A 16,779-nucleotide genomic window follows, 5' to 3' on the forward strand; every position below is an offset into this window, starting at 1 on the left:
TTGTTACTCTTAGCTAATCCTGGTGTGAAAATGAAATGCCCTAGAAGGAATGCTCGTCATGGAAATTCGTGACGAAGATAGTGTCATGACCAAACCGGTTGGTCTGCTGATAATTAAGCATAATGCCGAGTATGTTGAGATCTATACATTATGGATTGCCTATATCAAGTTAGACGACATGCCGAATACAGGCTTTGATATCCTCATAACTTACGCGAAGCATTTTTGCCCTAGCGCCAATGGTATCAATGCCCAATTGCTGCAAATCCTCGTCTTCTAGACATGCAACTTGAGCTGGAGACATTCCCAACAAGCATCTTTCATACTTGTGCAACCTCAAAGCCCGAAGCCATTTGGCAGCCCATCGAGGATCTTGAGAGTTGTGTGGGAATACCGGCATGATCCATTTCGGCTTTACAGGAGGCTGGATGATGAGTTCCTCTTGTTGCCTCCATAATTCTCGCTTACGGTCTTTGAGTGCCTGGATCATGGGCTCAATCTCTCGCAGACTTGGTAGTTCTGCGATCGAGTGGAGGGCAGATGACCGTTCACTATCGTCCAATACTGAAAACCAGGTTCTGATTATTCCCATCTCGTCTCCAATCTTGCCGGTATCTCTTCCTGAGGAAGACCCATGATGGTGGAATGAAAGTGAAGCAGAGCTTGAAGTTGGTGAGCCCGAGTATGAGCTCGATAGACTAGAAGAATACGAAGACATGATGCTGAAGGCGCGCTGTATATGGTCCGTAGTCTTTAAAAGATGTCAAATATCAGATATAATAAGAAGGAATTAAAAGCAATATCAGAGGATATTCTGTCTTCAAATATTGCAGTTAACTTGTAGAGCGCTGACGAGGTTCTCGACAGTCTTGTATGTGGTGGATTGATCTGTGGCGTGGTCGATCTGATGGCGACCGGGGCCGCTTGGAAATAAATCACCTCAGGTCATAAGTTGGTTGGAGCTGGATTGAGCACGTATTTATTAAGGAACTCTCCCAGATGCCAAAAGGCCATCATTCTCGTCTCAGGCCGCCCTGACTCTTTCAACCAACATTCAATCCCCTATGTAATCACAGATCCATTATGGGCCTTTCTGGTACGGCCCCTCGGCGATTTCGACCAAATCGCTCATGATAGTGGCAAGATATTGACAAAGATAAAGACCATACTTCCCTTTTCTTTCATTTGGGTATTATTTGGTGAGTGTCTATGGATTTAGGGTGGTGAGAGAGATATGAGCAAGTTATTTTTCCTTCTTGCTCCACTACTGCCCATACCTCAAATGCCGCCTGAGGCCTCAGATCGTGACCCCTGTCGAGTCTACTTCACAAAGTTTTAGTACTTCCGTATTGGTCTCGAACTACGTTTGACTACCTTGGTTGGGCAAGGCACAGCTACTTGAAACGTGGTGCTTTGACTTAATTATGAGACGATAGTCTTGTAAGTGGACAGCATGAGGAACGAGCCACTGGTAACTGTCTCAATCAAGTTATGTAGGTCAACCTTGATGGCTCGATGCGTTGGTGCAGTCTATAGTTAAAAGTCCTGGAGATTACCTTAGGCTATATATTATCGAGCACCTCTTGGCATGAAGAAACCTTCAGGCTTTAAATCAGTATTAAAAAAATCAAGCAAGCTGAAGATTATGATAAACTTATCGGGAGATATTATAGAATATTACAGCATCATCCGAGTCTTTCCATCACTTAGGACACATGTCCAAAGTTTTATGTCACCTTATAGGATCCTTGCCAACATGCCACCCTATAGCCTCACACCTGGAGATGGTCGGAATAGCCAGTATGTATTCCTCGAGCAAGGCTGTAGTATAGATAAAGTCTCGAGCTGGGTTCTTTGAGTTCTAACTAGCTGTGTATAAGTATTCCCTTTACCGCTTTTAAAAGAAACCAGTGATACTATAAATGAGTGATCCAGGTCACTCGCAAATAGTGTAATGGGTGCTCAGTGGTACACCAACAGCTTAAAATTGTGATACCGCTTCCTCACCACAGACTACTTTAGTCAATAGGAAGTTTCTACAATATATTCGCAATGTTTGCTTTCCCAAGGATATCAGGATCCTCGCTGTGGGTCTGTAATGATCGAGGTAATTCGATCTCAAAAGGGCTTTTACGGGTATCACTATGTACTAAAAAGACTAGTCATGTAAAACTTCCATTGTATATATCAGCTCTGTCCCATACATTAGGCACATATTCAGCCGCAGCAAACAGTTGTCTCCTGAATCCCCTTAGCCTTGTCCTCAGGCGCTGCCAAATCTTCGACATTGATCCTTACAACGAGCCAGTCGCAAAAGAACTTGCCCAGGCCAGCACCAATAAAGATGCTAATAATAACATAGCCGTTGAAGTACATGGCCAAGAGCATAATGATGTAGGCTCCCGCAAAAGTAGCAGCGTGGATGAATGCGCGGATGAATTGCTGCAGAGGTGAGGCTCGATATGTAAGTGTTTGACTTGTGGGAACGACGGCTCCCGTGCAACCCGCGGCGGCGAGAGCAACGCTGTGAGTAGTGGCTTGCCGCTGAAAACCACGCTGAAGAAGGGCATCGTATTCCTTGCCCATGCGCCGGAAGAACTCGACGAGAATAACGAGGAGGATAACGCCGATACAGGTAGCAGCCATCATACCCTGGTTCTTGATTTGCCATGATGAGGCCAGGAAGCACGCATCGATTGTGTTCCAATTCCACAACATCTGAGGTTATTAGTCAAGGACAAATTGGTATCTCCTGGTAGTAAATCTTACGTCGACCTTACAGGCAGCACCGCTACCGCCCATTCCTCCATGATCCATGATGAGTTGTTAGGTTGGTATTTTCGCTCGAGTTGAACAGTGGTGCTTGGATGATGTAATCGATGATGGACAGTGAATCCAACTTGGACCGAACCAAGACTGTCTTGTTGGAACCAGAAAGTGGCTGGATAGGGAGATAAGTATCTCTAAGACGAATGAATATCAAGGAGTTGAGGCTCCACTGAGAAAGATTGAGCTGTTTCCAGGACTTGTAAGACTGCCGGAGAATTAAGAAGCGACATGCAAGAGCAGAAATAGGGTCAAGATTTAAGGTTATGCCGAAGGATGAGGGGGATATTAATAACGCGATATTCTTCCATCACTGATTCGATCCCTGACAATACTGTAAAACCCAAATCTAGGGCTGGAAAGCTTCATCTTACGTCCACATCCCAAGGTTTGCCGAGCTTCGGTGGATTCCCGGACGTCGCGACGGCCCCACTAACGTGCTCATTCCTGCTCAACTCCTCTTGAATAGCCTCTCGCTTGTCTCAGCTTTGTGTGTTTCTTTCTATCCCAGGGTATCATTTCTTCATCAGGGTCGTTCCGGCCAATCTCCAAGAGGGCGTTTTGAGCAAGTAATCAGGAAACAATTCCCCGATATGGCCTGGTTCCCGGCGCCAAGTAGACCTTATTATCACTTCGTACCCGATTATCTCGTAGACCTCAAACATGCTCACACTAGGTCGTCAAGACCGTGGCGGCGGTTGATTCTTCAGTGGAGACTCGGCCGATGGGTCGATTCTTATTTGTATCTAATGGTATCACGTCTTTTATCATTCTACTCCAATCTTGATACTCAACAGTCATCTCTTCTCATGGTTTGTGATATATGAGATAGCTACAGATCACCCACCCGTTGATCTGTTGTCCCGCCATTCTATGAGAGCATCAATTGCCTCTTCACATATTTTCCCCTTTTCATAGAACAGCAGGACCACTACGCCCTTCACGATGGTGTCTCTCAACCAGCTGGATGCTCGCCACATCCAAAACATGAGCGAAGCCAAAACCCTGGAACCTCACTGGGGATATGCTGATCGCGCTCTCCCTTGCACAAACGATAAGGGATCTTGCGAGTATCTCGATCTGGTCTACTATGCCCACGATCTAGGCATGCTCTACTCTGGAATCCTCTGGGCTACTATTCTCGCTGTCTTCTTCCTTTGGGCCATTTTGCGACATGTCGGCAAACCCTCATCTCCGGCTATCACTTTTGGACCGAACCCAAAAGCAGGTCTCGTTAGGGTCCGCAGCAGCCTCAGCTCGTTTACACGGCAATATCTCCTTCCAGATGCCTGCCGGACTATCTTTGGCCGTACCACTCGCTTTCAAGTTGCTGTCATGCTGTCCCTCGTGGGATATCTTACTGTTTGGAGCTTTGTCGGTATGACCTATCAGAAATGGGTCACTCCCGTCAAAGACATGCCTGGAGTCTACAACACTCGCACTACTCTCGGCCCTTGGTCTGACCGAGTCGGTATTCTCGCATATGCCCTGACTCCTCTGTCTGTCCTCTTGGCCAGCAGAGAATCTGTCCTTTCTCTCATCACAGGAGTACCCTACCAGAGCTTCATCTTCCTCCACCGCTGGCTGGGCTATATCATCTTCCTTCAGGGTTCCCTTCACACAATTGCCTGGTCTATTGTTGAGGTCCGTCTATACCAGCCTCAACCTAAGGTGGCTGCAGAGTGGATTGCCCAGGAGTACATGATCTGGGGTGTCGTTGCCATGATTCTGTTACTCCTTATGTTCATCGGAAGCACCCCTTGGGGAATTCGCGCAACAGGATACGAGTTCTTCCGCAAGTCTCACTACGTCCTCGCCATGGTTTATATTGGTGCCTGCTGGGGTCATTGGAAGCAGCTCAAGTGCTTCTTGCTTCCATCACTCTTCTTCTGGTTCGCTGACCGTGGATTCCGATTGCTTCGTACCGCTTATCTGCATTACCACCATCTCCCCTCGGGTAAGATGGGGTTTGAAGCTGCTCAAGCTGTTATCACTAGGTTCCCCGACGCCGAACATGGAGACATCCTTCGATTCGACCTTGAAAACGACCAGGACCCCTGGAAGATCGGACAGCACTACTTCCTCTGTTTTACTGAGAGCAGCATCTGGCAATCACATCCCTTCACTCCGCTAAATGCTCCTGTCGTTGAGAAGGGTGTCGTGAAGCACTCGTATATCATGCGCGCTAAGGGCGGTGAAACTAAGAAGATGACTGAGCTGGCTGCTAAGAAGCTCACGACCTCCGAGAAAGCCACCACTTCTGTCATTCTCACTGGCGCCTATGGTGAGACCACGATGGACCACGTTGCACCTGACACCAACATTGTCTGTGTTGCTGGTGGCACTGGCATCGCCTATGTACTCCCTGTCCTCCTTGAACTCGCACGATCGCCCATTTCCCGAGACCGCAAGATTGAGCTCATATGGGCCATTCGCCATGCCGCTGACGCTCAATGGGTTCAGGAGGAGATGGATCTTCTACAGCAGGCCCGAAAAGCTCTCAATCTCAAGATCCGCGTCTACGCTACACGAGACTCCAGCAGCAGTTCCAAGCTGCAGGTCAGTGACGAGAAGGAGGTCACAGATGCTACCAGACAACTCGGTTCATCATCATCGTCGGACGTGATAGAAGAAGGCTGTGCATGCGGCAACGATGTCCCCGTTGCTAAAATCGGAAACGGGATTGTCGACGAGGACCGCCACCCTAACCTACCCAAGCTCATCAACGACTTTGTGACGAACACCATTACTGGTCCCACGACAGTCTTTGCCAGTGGTCCTGGTGGAATGATCAGTGATCTTCGCACGATTGTGGCTGGGTGCAACTCAGGCAACAAGGTCTGGAGTGGCAATGAGCGATTTGATGTTAAGCTGGTTTGTGACGATCGTCTAGAATGGTAGGGTGTCTGGGCAAGACCAGGATGAACCATTGTGTGGAATTGTGTGATTTGCAACTTTGAGATACCACTATAGCGACTTTGCATTTAGATGGCGTTTTCGGGGCTACAAACGAACGGGTTGATTGGATAGTTTGTGTATACAGTGTTGGTAAATACATGTTGCTCATGAAGAGCCTGATGCTCAGGGATTTATCTATGGTTTATAGACAGCCTCTTGTGGCATTTGGACATGATCCCAGTCTCTGAACACATGTGAATGATTACACCATAATCAGCGGTCGTGGAACCCAAGGGCCTGAGCCTACCGTGATCATGCCTAAGCTTCGCTTCACAAGCAGCCTTTTAGCTCCTTCACAACATTGCCATTACACCTGTTGAAACGTGGATGGACACATGTGAGTACTTTTAGTATGCAGGTTGTTGGGTACAACGCACAGTTCAAGCCTCATAAAAATATGCAGTGATAGTAGGTACTGCGCAAACAACGGAATACTGTACCAAATTATCGCGTACAACCGCACCAGTCACTACGTGATATTGATGGGGCACCCATGACGCACCCCGCACTAAAGTCACCACACACTCGGTCAAGCTGGCCCGAATACCGCCCGTCATCATGTTGTAGGATTCTGGTTGTTCCATATTTGCCATGAAAAGACCCCGCGGCTCATGACCCCATTCCCATTGGCAGTTTAGCCTGAAGTGTCATGATGGGGTCCTACAGCTATCCCATTTATCCCTATATGGAGTCTGCTGCTGTGTGCAGACACTACGAAATAGATAAACCTGGCCGCATCTCAATCCAGTGCATAATCATCTTGTTGTTTACCTGTACTTTCTGCTCTATGCTAGGTTTTTTGGTGTGACATAAATACCCCTCAACCCTCATATAGCCATTCTCAACGATACTCGTATTCAAGCATATACCAAAAGGTTTAGTGAGATCATCCATCATGGCTGACGCTCCTATTTCTTTCCTGCCCCTTGGCGCCATCATCCAGTCCCTTGTCGTCAACGGCATCAACATCGTCCAGGGCTTCCCCACGCAAGAGGACTATGAGAAACACAACTCCCCTTACTTTGGCGTGACTGTTGGTCGTGTCGCCAACCGAATCAAGGGTGCTCGCATTGACAGCCTTAATGGTAAGGAAGTTACTCTCGCCGCCAATGATGGACAGAACCATCTTCATGGCGGTAAGATTGGCTGGAACAGCCGCGTCTGGGACGGCCCCAAGCCTGTTGGAACTCGCCAAGTTCCAGGCGTAGAAGGACTGGAGGGTGGGGAGAGCGTTGCCTTTACACTTACCAGTGAGGATGGCGACGAGGGATACCCTGGCACCGTCGAAGTCACTGTGACTTACACAACCGGCACACAAAACGTCGATGGCAAGGAAGTCATCATTCTTGCCATGGAATACGAGGCAAAACTCGTTGGTGGCGCTGATGAGACCGTCATCAACATGACCAACCACTCCTACTTCAACCCCAGCGGAAAGGAGACTATTGCCGGTACAGATATCACCCTGCCTACAGCCGACTACCTGGCTGTTGGTAGCGATCTCATCCCCACAGGCAAAATTGAGCCTTTCCCCGGTGTCACCGCCAACAAGACCTTCACACTGGGCCCCCAGGAACCCAATATCGACCATTGCTTCGTTTTAAACACAGACCCTTCCTCTGTGCCCCTGGACACCCGCAACCAGTCCCTCAACCTCAATGTCAAGGCCCACCACTCCGGCTCCGGCGTGAACCTCGAGGTTTATAGCACTGAGCCTACCTTCCAGGTCTACACCGGTGCCGGCATTGACGTGCCCGCCGTCAACGGTCTGCCTGCTCGTGGTGCTCGTGCTGGTTTCTGTTGTGAGCCTGCTCGCTATGTTAACGCCGCCAATGTACCTGAGTGGAAGAACCAGGTCTTGCTCAAGAAGGGCGACACATATGGTGCCAGAACCGTATACAAGGCGTGGGCCGATTGAATTGGATCACAAAAATGAAAAGAGAAACTGCTAAATAGAGGCTGTTTTTAACGCCTAACTACCATAAGACAATTGGAAAGAAAAACCAGATAACTGCTGTTCCCAGACACCGTTTTGTACAAAGTTTCTCGTGATGCATCCTGATAAATTACACACCGTCAACATAGACAGGTGAATCATAAGCATAGAATACCCGTAGGCCTTAATCAGAATCACTGTCATCGTCGCCTAAGAACGCCAAATCCGCCCTTGCTCTCTTGCGTCTCGCAGCGTACGTTTCTTCTTCGTCCTCTTCGTCATCATTATTCTCGTTGCCATCGTTTTCTTCGGCGTCACTACCGCCGCTTTCAACGACCTTGGCACTCTTGCTCTTGCTGCGGCTCGCACGACCACGCCCCTCTACACCCCAGAGAGCACTCATCTCCTGCGCAGATTCAACCTCGGCTAGAAGCTCTCGCCTCTCTTTGATTTCGCGCGCCTTCGCTTCGGAGAAGCGGCCGTCCATTCCGATATCAGTGAGCATCTTCCTAAGGTGTCGAATCTTTGCTTTTGCATCATCGCCGTATTTCTTCAGCTCGTTGTGCCAAAGCTTTCTAACACCACACTTCGTAAGCTGACCCTGCAGTCGCTTAATTTCCTCGGTGTTAGGGTCGTCAGATGTAGTCATTTTCTTTGCGGCAACCTTGGTACCCTTTACTGGCTTGCTGCCTGCCTCTTTCTTTTCCTTCCTCTTGCGTTTCGGCTTTACTGGCTCATCGATGACATCGGAATATTCTTCTTCCTCGTCGACGACTGGTTTGTTCTCATCTTCTTTGGAGCCTTCCTCTCCATCTTCTGAGTTCTGTGGTTTTGTTGAACTTGTTGCCTTTTCACTTTCGAGTTCTCCATTTTCAGCCTCATCATCATTATCTCCTGACACTTCAGGTTCAGATTTCATCACATCCTCTTCATCCTCTTCTTCGGTTTCAACGGCTTTAGACTTGCGCTTTGGTTCTGTTTTCTTTGGTGCTGTTTTCGTTGGCGCCGCTCGCCTTCGCTTCTTCTGCGGCTTCTCCTCCGCGCTGAGATCGCTCAGCTCGCTCAGTTCGCTGGATACGCTGGGCTTAGATTCAAGGTCAGATTCGACGTCAGATTCGTCCTTCTTGTTTGCCTTTTTCGACTTTGGTTTTGGTCTGGGCTTCGTGACGCGTTTCTGGCGCTTGGGCTTTGGCTCAGGAGCTTCAGCATCGGGAGAGGAGCGCTTCACGCCAGTTTTATCTTCTCCATCTGAATCTGCATTTCTACTGCTGTCTGGAACCCATCCATCCATAAGTTTCTCCTAAAACCTGTGTGAGTTTATGATGTAGACGTCGTTCATGAGCCAAACATACCACTCTCTCCTTGATCAGACTTTTGCTTTTTTGCTTCCACTCCGCACTTGAGAAAAATCCGTCATTTAGGCTGAGATTCTCCTCGGTTTGTTTGCGAACCTTGTTCACAGTAGTTTCGTCTGGTGTAGCTTGATAGACTTGATAAGTAGCATCGAGGAGCGCCTGCTCGATTTGATCTTCTGAGGGCGCCATACTTAAGTTTAACATAAAATTGTTCTAAACCGATAAATGAACATTTGTCGTCGTTGCTTGAATAAGAGTGATTTGATGGTTCATAGCATTTCACGATGAGTAGTCGAGTGTTCGGGTTGAGTCGCGTTCAGACGCGCCAGGCTTAGAGTGAGCTGGGACGTTTATTGTGGAGACTTTTGTTTGGCGGGGGAGAGCTTTGACCAATGGCAGCTGCTTGCGGTTCTGAAGATCCATCGTTACATTAATGAACACAATAGAATTGTCATTATTTCTCCGTTTTTCGAGGAAACAAGACTCAGTCAGTATTGATATGCTCATGCAGTGGCTTGTCATATCAAAATGTCTGAAATGGACATATATAAAGACTCTTCTGTCTTGACTGGACACTCAACCTTTTGCCTGCCCAGTGGAGTGGCTTTTAGGTGTAGCTTGGCGTCTTTAAATCCGGGGACAACCTAAGGTAAGTATTTCCTCTTGCGTAGATTTCTTTATGCTTCAATTATCTTACATCATTAACCACCACCAGTTCAAAATGTCAGCTTCATTAGCTCCAGAGTGCAACGAGGTTAAAGAGTAAGTTCGTCACATATGATGATAAGAGCTCCATCTTATACAGAACTCTAGGCGGTATGATACGTGTTTCTTAAAATGGTACAGCGAAAGTATGTATCTCGATATCTACTGTGACATGGAGCTGAACATATACAGAGTACCTTCGAGGCCAAGAAAAGGACAACAAGGAATGTGCGGACATGTTTAAAGAATACCAAACTTGTCTTAAGGTACTCTTCTTCTAAAGGTCACAGACTTCCTGTTGCTCACTTACCACAGGTTGCTCTAAAGGATCGAGGTGTGGATAAATTAGTGGAAGAGGCCCGGGAAGAAAACAAAGAGAACGATCTAAAACACCTTGGGCCAAGAAGTATGATATGTCCCTGCTTCCCATGCCCTCTAACCTACTAATATTGCTCTTAGAATAACGTGGATCGTGTGTTGCAGAACACGGCGTCCCGGATGAAGAAAATATGATTGTTCGGATCTTAGGTGCTTAAGAGCTCCGGATACCTGATGCATATACTCTCTCTACTCGGCTCCCATATAATTTTTGCTACCATGCAATTCCTCCTCCCCGTCCGTTCCATATTATGCTTCTATCGTTTTTGCCTACCATCGTCATCGCCTTGAAGGATGCGGAATCAGGCCGCTCACACGTGATTTTAATTGATTGGGTGACCCACTGTTACTGGTAGTCCATTCCATGTTGCTCTTCAGGGACAGAACAACGTGCAAGGGGAACCAATCAACTCGATCTCTTCCATTGAGTTGGCAATGCCCTCTTAACCTCCATCCTATTTCCCTTTGTTAGTTCTGACGCTCATAGCCAAACGTCCTCGTCGTTATTCAGGACTATCGACTTTGCGAACCTCCGGTCAACATTCGCTTCGTCCCACCAGCAAACCCACACCAACAGCTTGGCATAGACTCTACTCCGTATATCTTCTAACCTTTTACCGGAGGACGGCATGTACTGCCACGAGGAATAGCGCTTCTATGCACCCCTTTTCTATTCTGACGCTCGGCATTTTCGTCGCTGGTTACATTACTGCCCGTTGGGATCTCGTCACTCGTCTCTATGAGCTTGCCATCTTCGCTTGGGAAAACGGTGTTGTCGTGAGTCCATGCCCCTCCTTCTTGCGCAACCTTCTACAGGGCTAACCTATAACTACAAAGACACGCGCAGCGAAAGCCTTTGCTGCCCTTTCCGTCCTCTTTCTCTCCATTTGCGCCCCGACTGTCTTCCTAGCCAGAAAAGAAACGAATCTGGTACGCCCGATTGCAACGTCCGAAGCCGCTGACAATGGCTAACAAGAACTGTTCAGCATCCAAGAAGAACGGGAACTGGTGTCTCTGCGCGGGAACAACTCAGAAGGCGTGGTTCATTTTAAGAGACACGTCCTAGTTGACATAGTTGCTTGTCATGGTAGAGCATGATGGGCTGATGAGAGTGTTCTGGCCGACGGACATTCGCAAGTCTGATCGCCCTGGTGTCGTGGTGGGATGGCGCAATTCCATATTGGATGTGTTTGTTGTAACCATCCTCGAAGATGTTGATGTTTGTTTGGTGTAATGCAATACGATAGCAGGGGTATGCTAATTGTTCTCAGGCACGAAACACCGAATTTCATCTCAAAGCCGGTACTTTGTTCCGCAGCGAGCTTCACCCGACTAACCAGATCACCGACATGTGTGGCCATAGCTCAATGCATGTCCTTGGTCTCTCGAATGCCATCGATGCAGCCGCCGCAGACCCTTCTTGGTTCTGTGCTACGACCAGCTCAAATCCGAAGCAACCAAAGATTACATGCGCGAAGGCCGTCAGCGTACAACTTATTCTGTATGATCGACCTCAGCCCCAGGGGATGCAATACGTTTCGCTGAATCCGATTGCACTAGCGCTTGGTCATGATGGTTCCTTGTTAGGCGACATAACAGTGTCGGAAGGGGAGCAAGAGACTCGAGAGCGCCAAAAGAAAGAAGAGAATCGCAAATTGGTTGAGAAGCTCAAACAGCACACCATTTTCAAACGAGTTCCTTCAGCACGCGACAGGGCCCTGCCTAAAATCATCAATCAGATAAACTGGTCTTGGGAGCTGGAGAAGACGTTGCAGAAAAATGTGGGACGGCTGGGAACAAGACCACGCCGAAGCCTTAGTGTGTCTGAAAGGGTTGTTGAGACAGCATCGACAATGCGAAACTATGTCATCCTTCAGTTGTGGACATGGTTTACTCTCTACCTTTTTCCTACTATACGCAAGACCTTTGTCCTTGTTCTCATGGGCCACCGCGTTGTAGCAGAGATGCTGCTCTTGCTGCTTGAATTTCGAGCCAAGCCTGGTTATGCGGCCCTGAAAGATATATCGGCTACAGCACAACAAGTTGAGATACGACTACAACAGTTTTGCTATTGGCCGATGCAGTATATGAAATTGCGACAACGGAAAAACAACTGGGCAAGTGTCACGACTAGCCATCCAGATTATATCCGTTTCTACAACAGTTTATGGCTTGTTGCCAACGATGTCATCATCGGAATCGCCCTAGGTTCATATATTATTGAGAATGCAGACTGGGTTGCTGAGCAAATCGGGGATCTCCTCCAGACCTATACGGTAGACGCACTTCAAAGCAGCATATCATGGCTCATGGGCTGGCCGGCTGGCCTCAAACTCAATGGTGAACTGGCGGCTTTCTTAGGAGACTTGTTCCTTTGGGTCATTGATTACTGGTCTAGTGAGTCTTGGGAACCTTCTCAAGAATGTATACCCTTTCTGACTTAAATATAGGTTGTATCGAAACTCTAACACCAGCATTGCCCCAGATGGTGTGGTTCATAGGGTTCTCCTCCTTTGCTGGAGCTAGCATGCCGATTGCCATGTTCTCTGATATGCTTTCCACCCTGACCATTCACATCTACTCGTTCTACCTTGCATCAGGACGTATATACCATTGGCAGCTCACCATTCTCCAGTCACTATTTCATCTTTTCCGCGGCAAGAAACACAACGTTCTCCGTAACCGTATCGATTCTTGCGACTACGATTTAGATCAACTCCTTGTTGGCACCATCCTCTTTACGCTACTCTTCTTCCTCTTGCCAACAGTTGCTGTCTTCTATCTCAACTTTGCCATCGCAAGGATGGCGATTATCTCTTTAAAGGCTGGCTTTGATACCCTTCTTTCATGTCTAAACCACTTTCCTTTATTTGCACTTATGTTGAGAATTAAAGATCAGAGGAGACTTCCAGGTGGCATACGATTTGAGCTCCGAGGTAGCCATGACTATAGGCACGACAAAGCAAATAATGCTGATGGATTGCCGCCTACGTCTGTTATCTACCTCAAGGTGTGTAGTTACCGATTACTCGTATGCAACATAGCACGCTCACACCATTCTTAGTCGATTCCTCTGACATTCCGGATCATGTTCAACCAATACTTCCAGATGGCAAATCGCATCCGGAAGCACTACCTGTCACCAAAAGTTTTCTTCTGCTTGCTGACGGGCAAGTTCGTGCCGCCAATTAACCGCAAGAACTTGTATAGTCTACAATATAGCATGTTGCCCGCTCGTCGGGCAACCATCTGGGAGATGTGGAGAGCGTTGAACACAGAGGCCAGACCAGCAAAGCGGATGCCGCTGCCTTATATCCCACCATTGTTCAATGCAGGTAGAAGAACCTCAGCGAATAATGGACGGGCTAGATGAATGGTAAACATGAGAATTGCTTGAGTAGTAATGAACAATAGCTAGAAGTGTCAATAAATTCTGTATAGATTGCTGTGAAAGCGAGTAGTTCTGCTCGTTGGAAAATGGTGTAACCCAAGACTACGGAGTAGGTCTCGATCGATGCACAATTACCAGATCTGGCCGTCTCTCAGTTGATTGTCAGAAGCCCCTGCGGGCGTCTATACTGACTCGTATTGTGCGAGCAATTTGTTGATCGTCATGAATTACAAGTGTTGGTCAGGCTCAGGCTAATACCAAAGGCACTCGTCACATTGGATGTAAATCGGCTATGCAGTTCGGTTGCAATTGCTTCCATCCTCTAATCTTACGCACATGAAATATGATTGGAACTTTCATTCTTCCAACCCCACCTCCCCGGATTCACGGCCCTCTTGATCCTGCATCACCCATGGGTTACTTCAGTTGGTACAGGTACAGTCCATACGACTTATCTTTCATGCTGTGCCTACTTGCTTTTATGTCTATGTCTATGTCTATGTCTATTTACCTAAGCAAGTTGGGCTAAAACCAGGATAGCCACACTTAGGTAGCTAGGTAGGCAGGTACACAATGTTTCATGGATTGACTTGGGTGATTACAGTAGAGACCTCTCAGCTCAAATTCTAAGTTTCAGAAGTGGTTACCCAATGATGTAACATTCTCCAATACTCAACACCACTATTGTTCCCCACGCTGCACGGCGTTGAACTCAGACAAGCTCAATGACCCCCCGACCCCTAAAAACGCCAACCTTGTTTTCTCCTCGGCGGAGACCAGAAGAAGTTAACAAGTTGTTATGATACGAATGCTGTGTCCGAAAAATGTCTGTGCAAACTAGCAATGACGACAAGCTTGCCGATGGTTGGTTGCCAGCGTGACTTACAGGACACCAATAGAAGTGTCTAACGAAGCCATTGTCAGATCGTCGGGTTATTCTCGAATTCCTGTTCGGTCCGCTCTACCAAATGTACGATACGCCGATGTGCTCTCATTCTCCATCGTCTTTTGCAACTTGAAGAATAGGCATTGACCCACCATTCCTAGGTACTACCTATTCAAAGGGTCTAGAACCCTCCCCAAGTCTCCCCGCCGTACTTTTATCTACGAAGTATGGTCAAACCCAGCTCTAAAGAATTGAACGATTTATAGTGGTGCCATCGTTTGGCAACAACACCACGCTTGCAGCACACCTAAACACCTCCCCTTTCCTGTCCCATGCCTTGTGACGCCCGCCAATTTGTCACTGACGAATACTTGTCCTGCCGAACCATCCATCAATTCATCCCGTCCATCCATCTCGAACAGGCTATCCCCCAACCGCTCAGGGCAGGCTGCTCCACTCATCACCACCTTCAACAGCATCTTCCCATTCTCGTCGGCCCCATCAGGCGGCATTGACGTCACTACCAGCTGCTGGTTCGACAAGACCTCAAGTCGTGACCCTGAAAGCTGAGGAAGCGTTGCCAAAGTCGTACGGAGACGAGGGGTAGCAGTGCAGCGCTCTGGGGTAATAGAAACTAGAGGCACATTTTGGCATCACCTGCTGCGGCTTATTTCACTTCCTGGTAAGTGATTGACACGTTCTCTTGGTCTCTTGATACTGTCATGCATATATATCTCCAAGGCTGGAGAGATCATCCTCGGCCCAGAGTCCCTTTATTACGTCTCCATCAGAACGTGAAATCGGCCTCCCAGTTCTCTGATTCATGTCTGTTTTTGTCATAGGTCAATTGCACTACCCATACAAAGTCCTTCTCATCCGCTTCTTGACACCATCTGCTACAACATCATCTTTCACATTTCTTCGAGGCAGAGCACATAAGGGAACTCGAGCTAGTAACTCGTATTAACACTGTTCGTAATGGAAACACAGGTTCAAACAACAACCCATCAGCACGACCCTTGGGCTGCCACCCATCAGGTCATTCTTCAATCAGCCACCATGGATCCTAAGCAACGTTTCTATAACCATTTCCTGGAGAGTGTTACAGGTAAGAGTGGATGTTGAGGTATTCAAATGCCCTCCATTGCCTAACCTCCATGTTACGTAGAACTCCAAGACCTGATCGACGAGCTGCCATCCATTGCAAGTGTCGGTGGTGAGCGCCAGGAGGCCATTGACCACATTCTAGCCAGTATCGCCAAGCTACAAAACGAAGTGTCAGATGCTGCCGATTACACACCTTCTTATGATAGAAAACAGTACTCCGAGGTAACACAGCTGGCCTCTTTGACTCGCTGCTTCGACTGACATTCACATGCTCGACAGACCATTAAGACTCTCCAGGACAAACTGAACGAGACAATTACTAAAATCACACCAAAGTCAAAATTTCAATTTCGTCGTAAAACCGACCACGTTGATATGGGCGCTCCTGAGAACGACCCTCGACTTAGCCCTGGAAGCCATTCTCGGGCCAAGCATGATACGTCCATTGTATCTACCATCGTCAGTCCTCCTTCGGCGGTAAAAGAAGACACTCTCGGCGAATTACCTCCTAAGGATGCGTACAAAAATTACAATGAAGAGATGGCTCGACCCAGCGCATCGTCCCTTCGTAAGCCCAGCTTCTCGGCTGCCAAGAACATTAGCATTTCGAATCATTCAGGGCTACACATTATTCTACCGTCTTCAGCGTCCCGTGCCACCTCTTCGGGCAGCCTCACTGATCTCAAGAATTGTATCATCGACATGTCTATTCCGACATCCTCGGGCTCAGCTTTCCCTGGCCTTGCTATTAAGAACGTGTCCAAGAGCCTCATCGTCGGGGGTCGTGTCAACGGCGCAGTCCATATCACAGGAGTGTCTGACAGCACTATAGTTGTTGTAGCCAGGCAAGTACGGATTCATGAATGCAGTAATGTAGACATCTACCTGCATTGTGGTAGTCATCCTATCATCGAGGACTGCTCAGGCATGCGATTTGCACCTCTGCCGGAGCCCTATGTAAGATATAGTCTTAGTATATGATTAGCTATACTAACAGGCGCATAGATGACTGACGCTGAGGAGCCTGAAGAAAACCAGTGGGATCAGGTCGATGACTTTAAGTGGCTCAAGGCTGGTCACAGTCCTAACTGGACCACTCTGTCCGAAAACGAAAGGCTCAGTGATGACCATTGGAGATCTGTCGTCCCTGGCCAGCCTGGTGTCAGTGTAGAGGAGTCCTTGAAAAAGCTGGGTATTCCACGGAGGTGATGACCATGATGAACAGTTAAAGCATGAA

General features: G+C 47.9%; 7 protein-coding genes across 7 annotated transcripts; 4 read left to right on the forward strand and 3 right to left on the reverse strand.

Annotated features, from left to right (window-relative positions):
- FTJAE_4172 (VTS1) lies at nucleotides 1–718 on the reverse strand (the record flags this gene model as incomplete). Its single annotated transcript, XM_037350549.1, has 1 exon — nucleotides 215–718. A coding segment is annotated over one exon (504 nt), but the record flags the coding sequence as incomplete, so codon positions are not given.
- A 1,499-nt stretch (nucleotides 719–2,217) lies between these two features.
- On the reverse strand, nucleotides 2,218–2,817 carry FTJAE_4173 (copper transport; the record flags this gene model as incomplete). The annotated part of the gene is made up of 2 exons (XM_037350550.1): nucleotides 2,218–2,718; nucleotides 2,770–2,817. 2 exons carry the CDS (start codon nucleotides 2,815–2,817, stop codon nucleotides 2,218–2,220), a joined length of 549 nt encoding a protein of 182 aa, XP_037208689.1.
- Nucleotides 2,818–3,771: 954 nt separating this feature from the next.
- On the forward strand, nucleotides 3,772–5,727 carry FTJAE_4174 (ferric reductase FRE2 precursor; the record flags this gene model as incomplete). The annotated part of the gene is made up of 1 exon (XM_037350551.1): nucleotides 3,772–5,727. One exon carries the CDS (start codon nucleotides 3,772–3,774, stop codon nucleotides 5,725–5,727), a length of 1,956 nt encoding a protein of 651 aa, XP_037208690.1.
- Nucleotides 5,728–6,679: 952 nt separating this feature from the next.
- FTJAE_4175 (aldose 1-epimerase) lies at nucleotides 6,680–7,702 on the forward strand (the record flags this gene model as incomplete). The annotated part of the gene is made up of 1 exon (XM_037350552.1): nucleotides 6,680–7,702. The coding sequence occupies one exon, from the start codon at nucleotides 6,680–6,682 to the stop codon at nucleotides 7,700–7,702; it is 1,023 nt and encodes a 340-aa protein (XP_037208691.1).
- Nucleotides 7,703–7,904: 202 nt separating this feature from the next.
- FTJAE_4176 (transcription factor) lies at nucleotides 7,905–9,264 on the reverse strand (the record flags this gene model as incomplete). The annotated part of the gene is made up of 2 exons (XM_037350553.1): nucleotides 7,905–9,020; nucleotides 9,073–9,264. The coding sequence occupies 2 exons, from the start codon at nucleotides 9,262–9,264 to the stop codon at nucleotides 7,905–7,907; spliced, it is 1,308 nt and encodes a 435-aa protein (XP_037208692.1).
- Nucleotides 9,265–9,796: 532 nt separating this feature from the next.
- Nucleotides 9,797–13,531, forward strand: FTJAE_4177 (n-acetylglucosaminyl-phosphatidylinositol biosynthetic gpi1; the record flags this gene model as incomplete). The annotated part of the gene is made up of 11 exons (XM_037350554.1): nucleotides 9,797–9,837; nucleotides 9,889–9,926; nucleotides 9,973–10,046; nucleotides 10,096–10,116; nucleotides 10,646–10,755; nucleotides 10,809–10,935; nucleotides 10,996–11,088; nucleotides 11,234–11,377; nucleotides 11,430–12,555; nucleotides 12,609–13,168; nucleotides 13,223–13,531. The coding sequence occupies 11 exons, from the start codon at nucleotides 9,797–9,799 to the stop codon at nucleotides 13,529–13,531; spliced, it is 2,643 nt and encodes an 880-aa protein (XP_037208693.1).
- A 1,963-nt stretch (nucleotides 13,532–15,494) lies between these two features.
- On the forward strand, nucleotides 15,495–16,751 carry FTJAE_4178 (tubulin folding cofactor C; the record flags this gene model as incomplete). The annotated part of the gene is made up of 4 exons (XM_037350555.1): nucleotides 15,495–15,543; nucleotides 15,604–15,764; nucleotides 15,822–16,499; nucleotides 16,548–16,751. The coding sequence occupies 4 exons, from the start codon at nucleotides 15,495–15,497 to the stop codon at nucleotides 16,749–16,751; spliced, it is 1,092 nt and encodes a 363-aa protein (XP_037208694.1).
- Between the last annotated feature and the right edge of the window lie 28 nt (nucleotides 16,752–16,779).

Source organism: Fusarium tjaetaba (genome assembly GCF_013396195.1).
Source record: "Fusarium tjaetaba strain NRRL 66243 chromosome Unknown NRRL66243_c0000079, whole genome shotgun sequence".
Lineage (NCBI taxonomy): Eukaryota > Fungi > Ascomycota > Sordariomycetes > Hypocreales > Nectriaceae > Fusarium > Fusarium tjaetaba.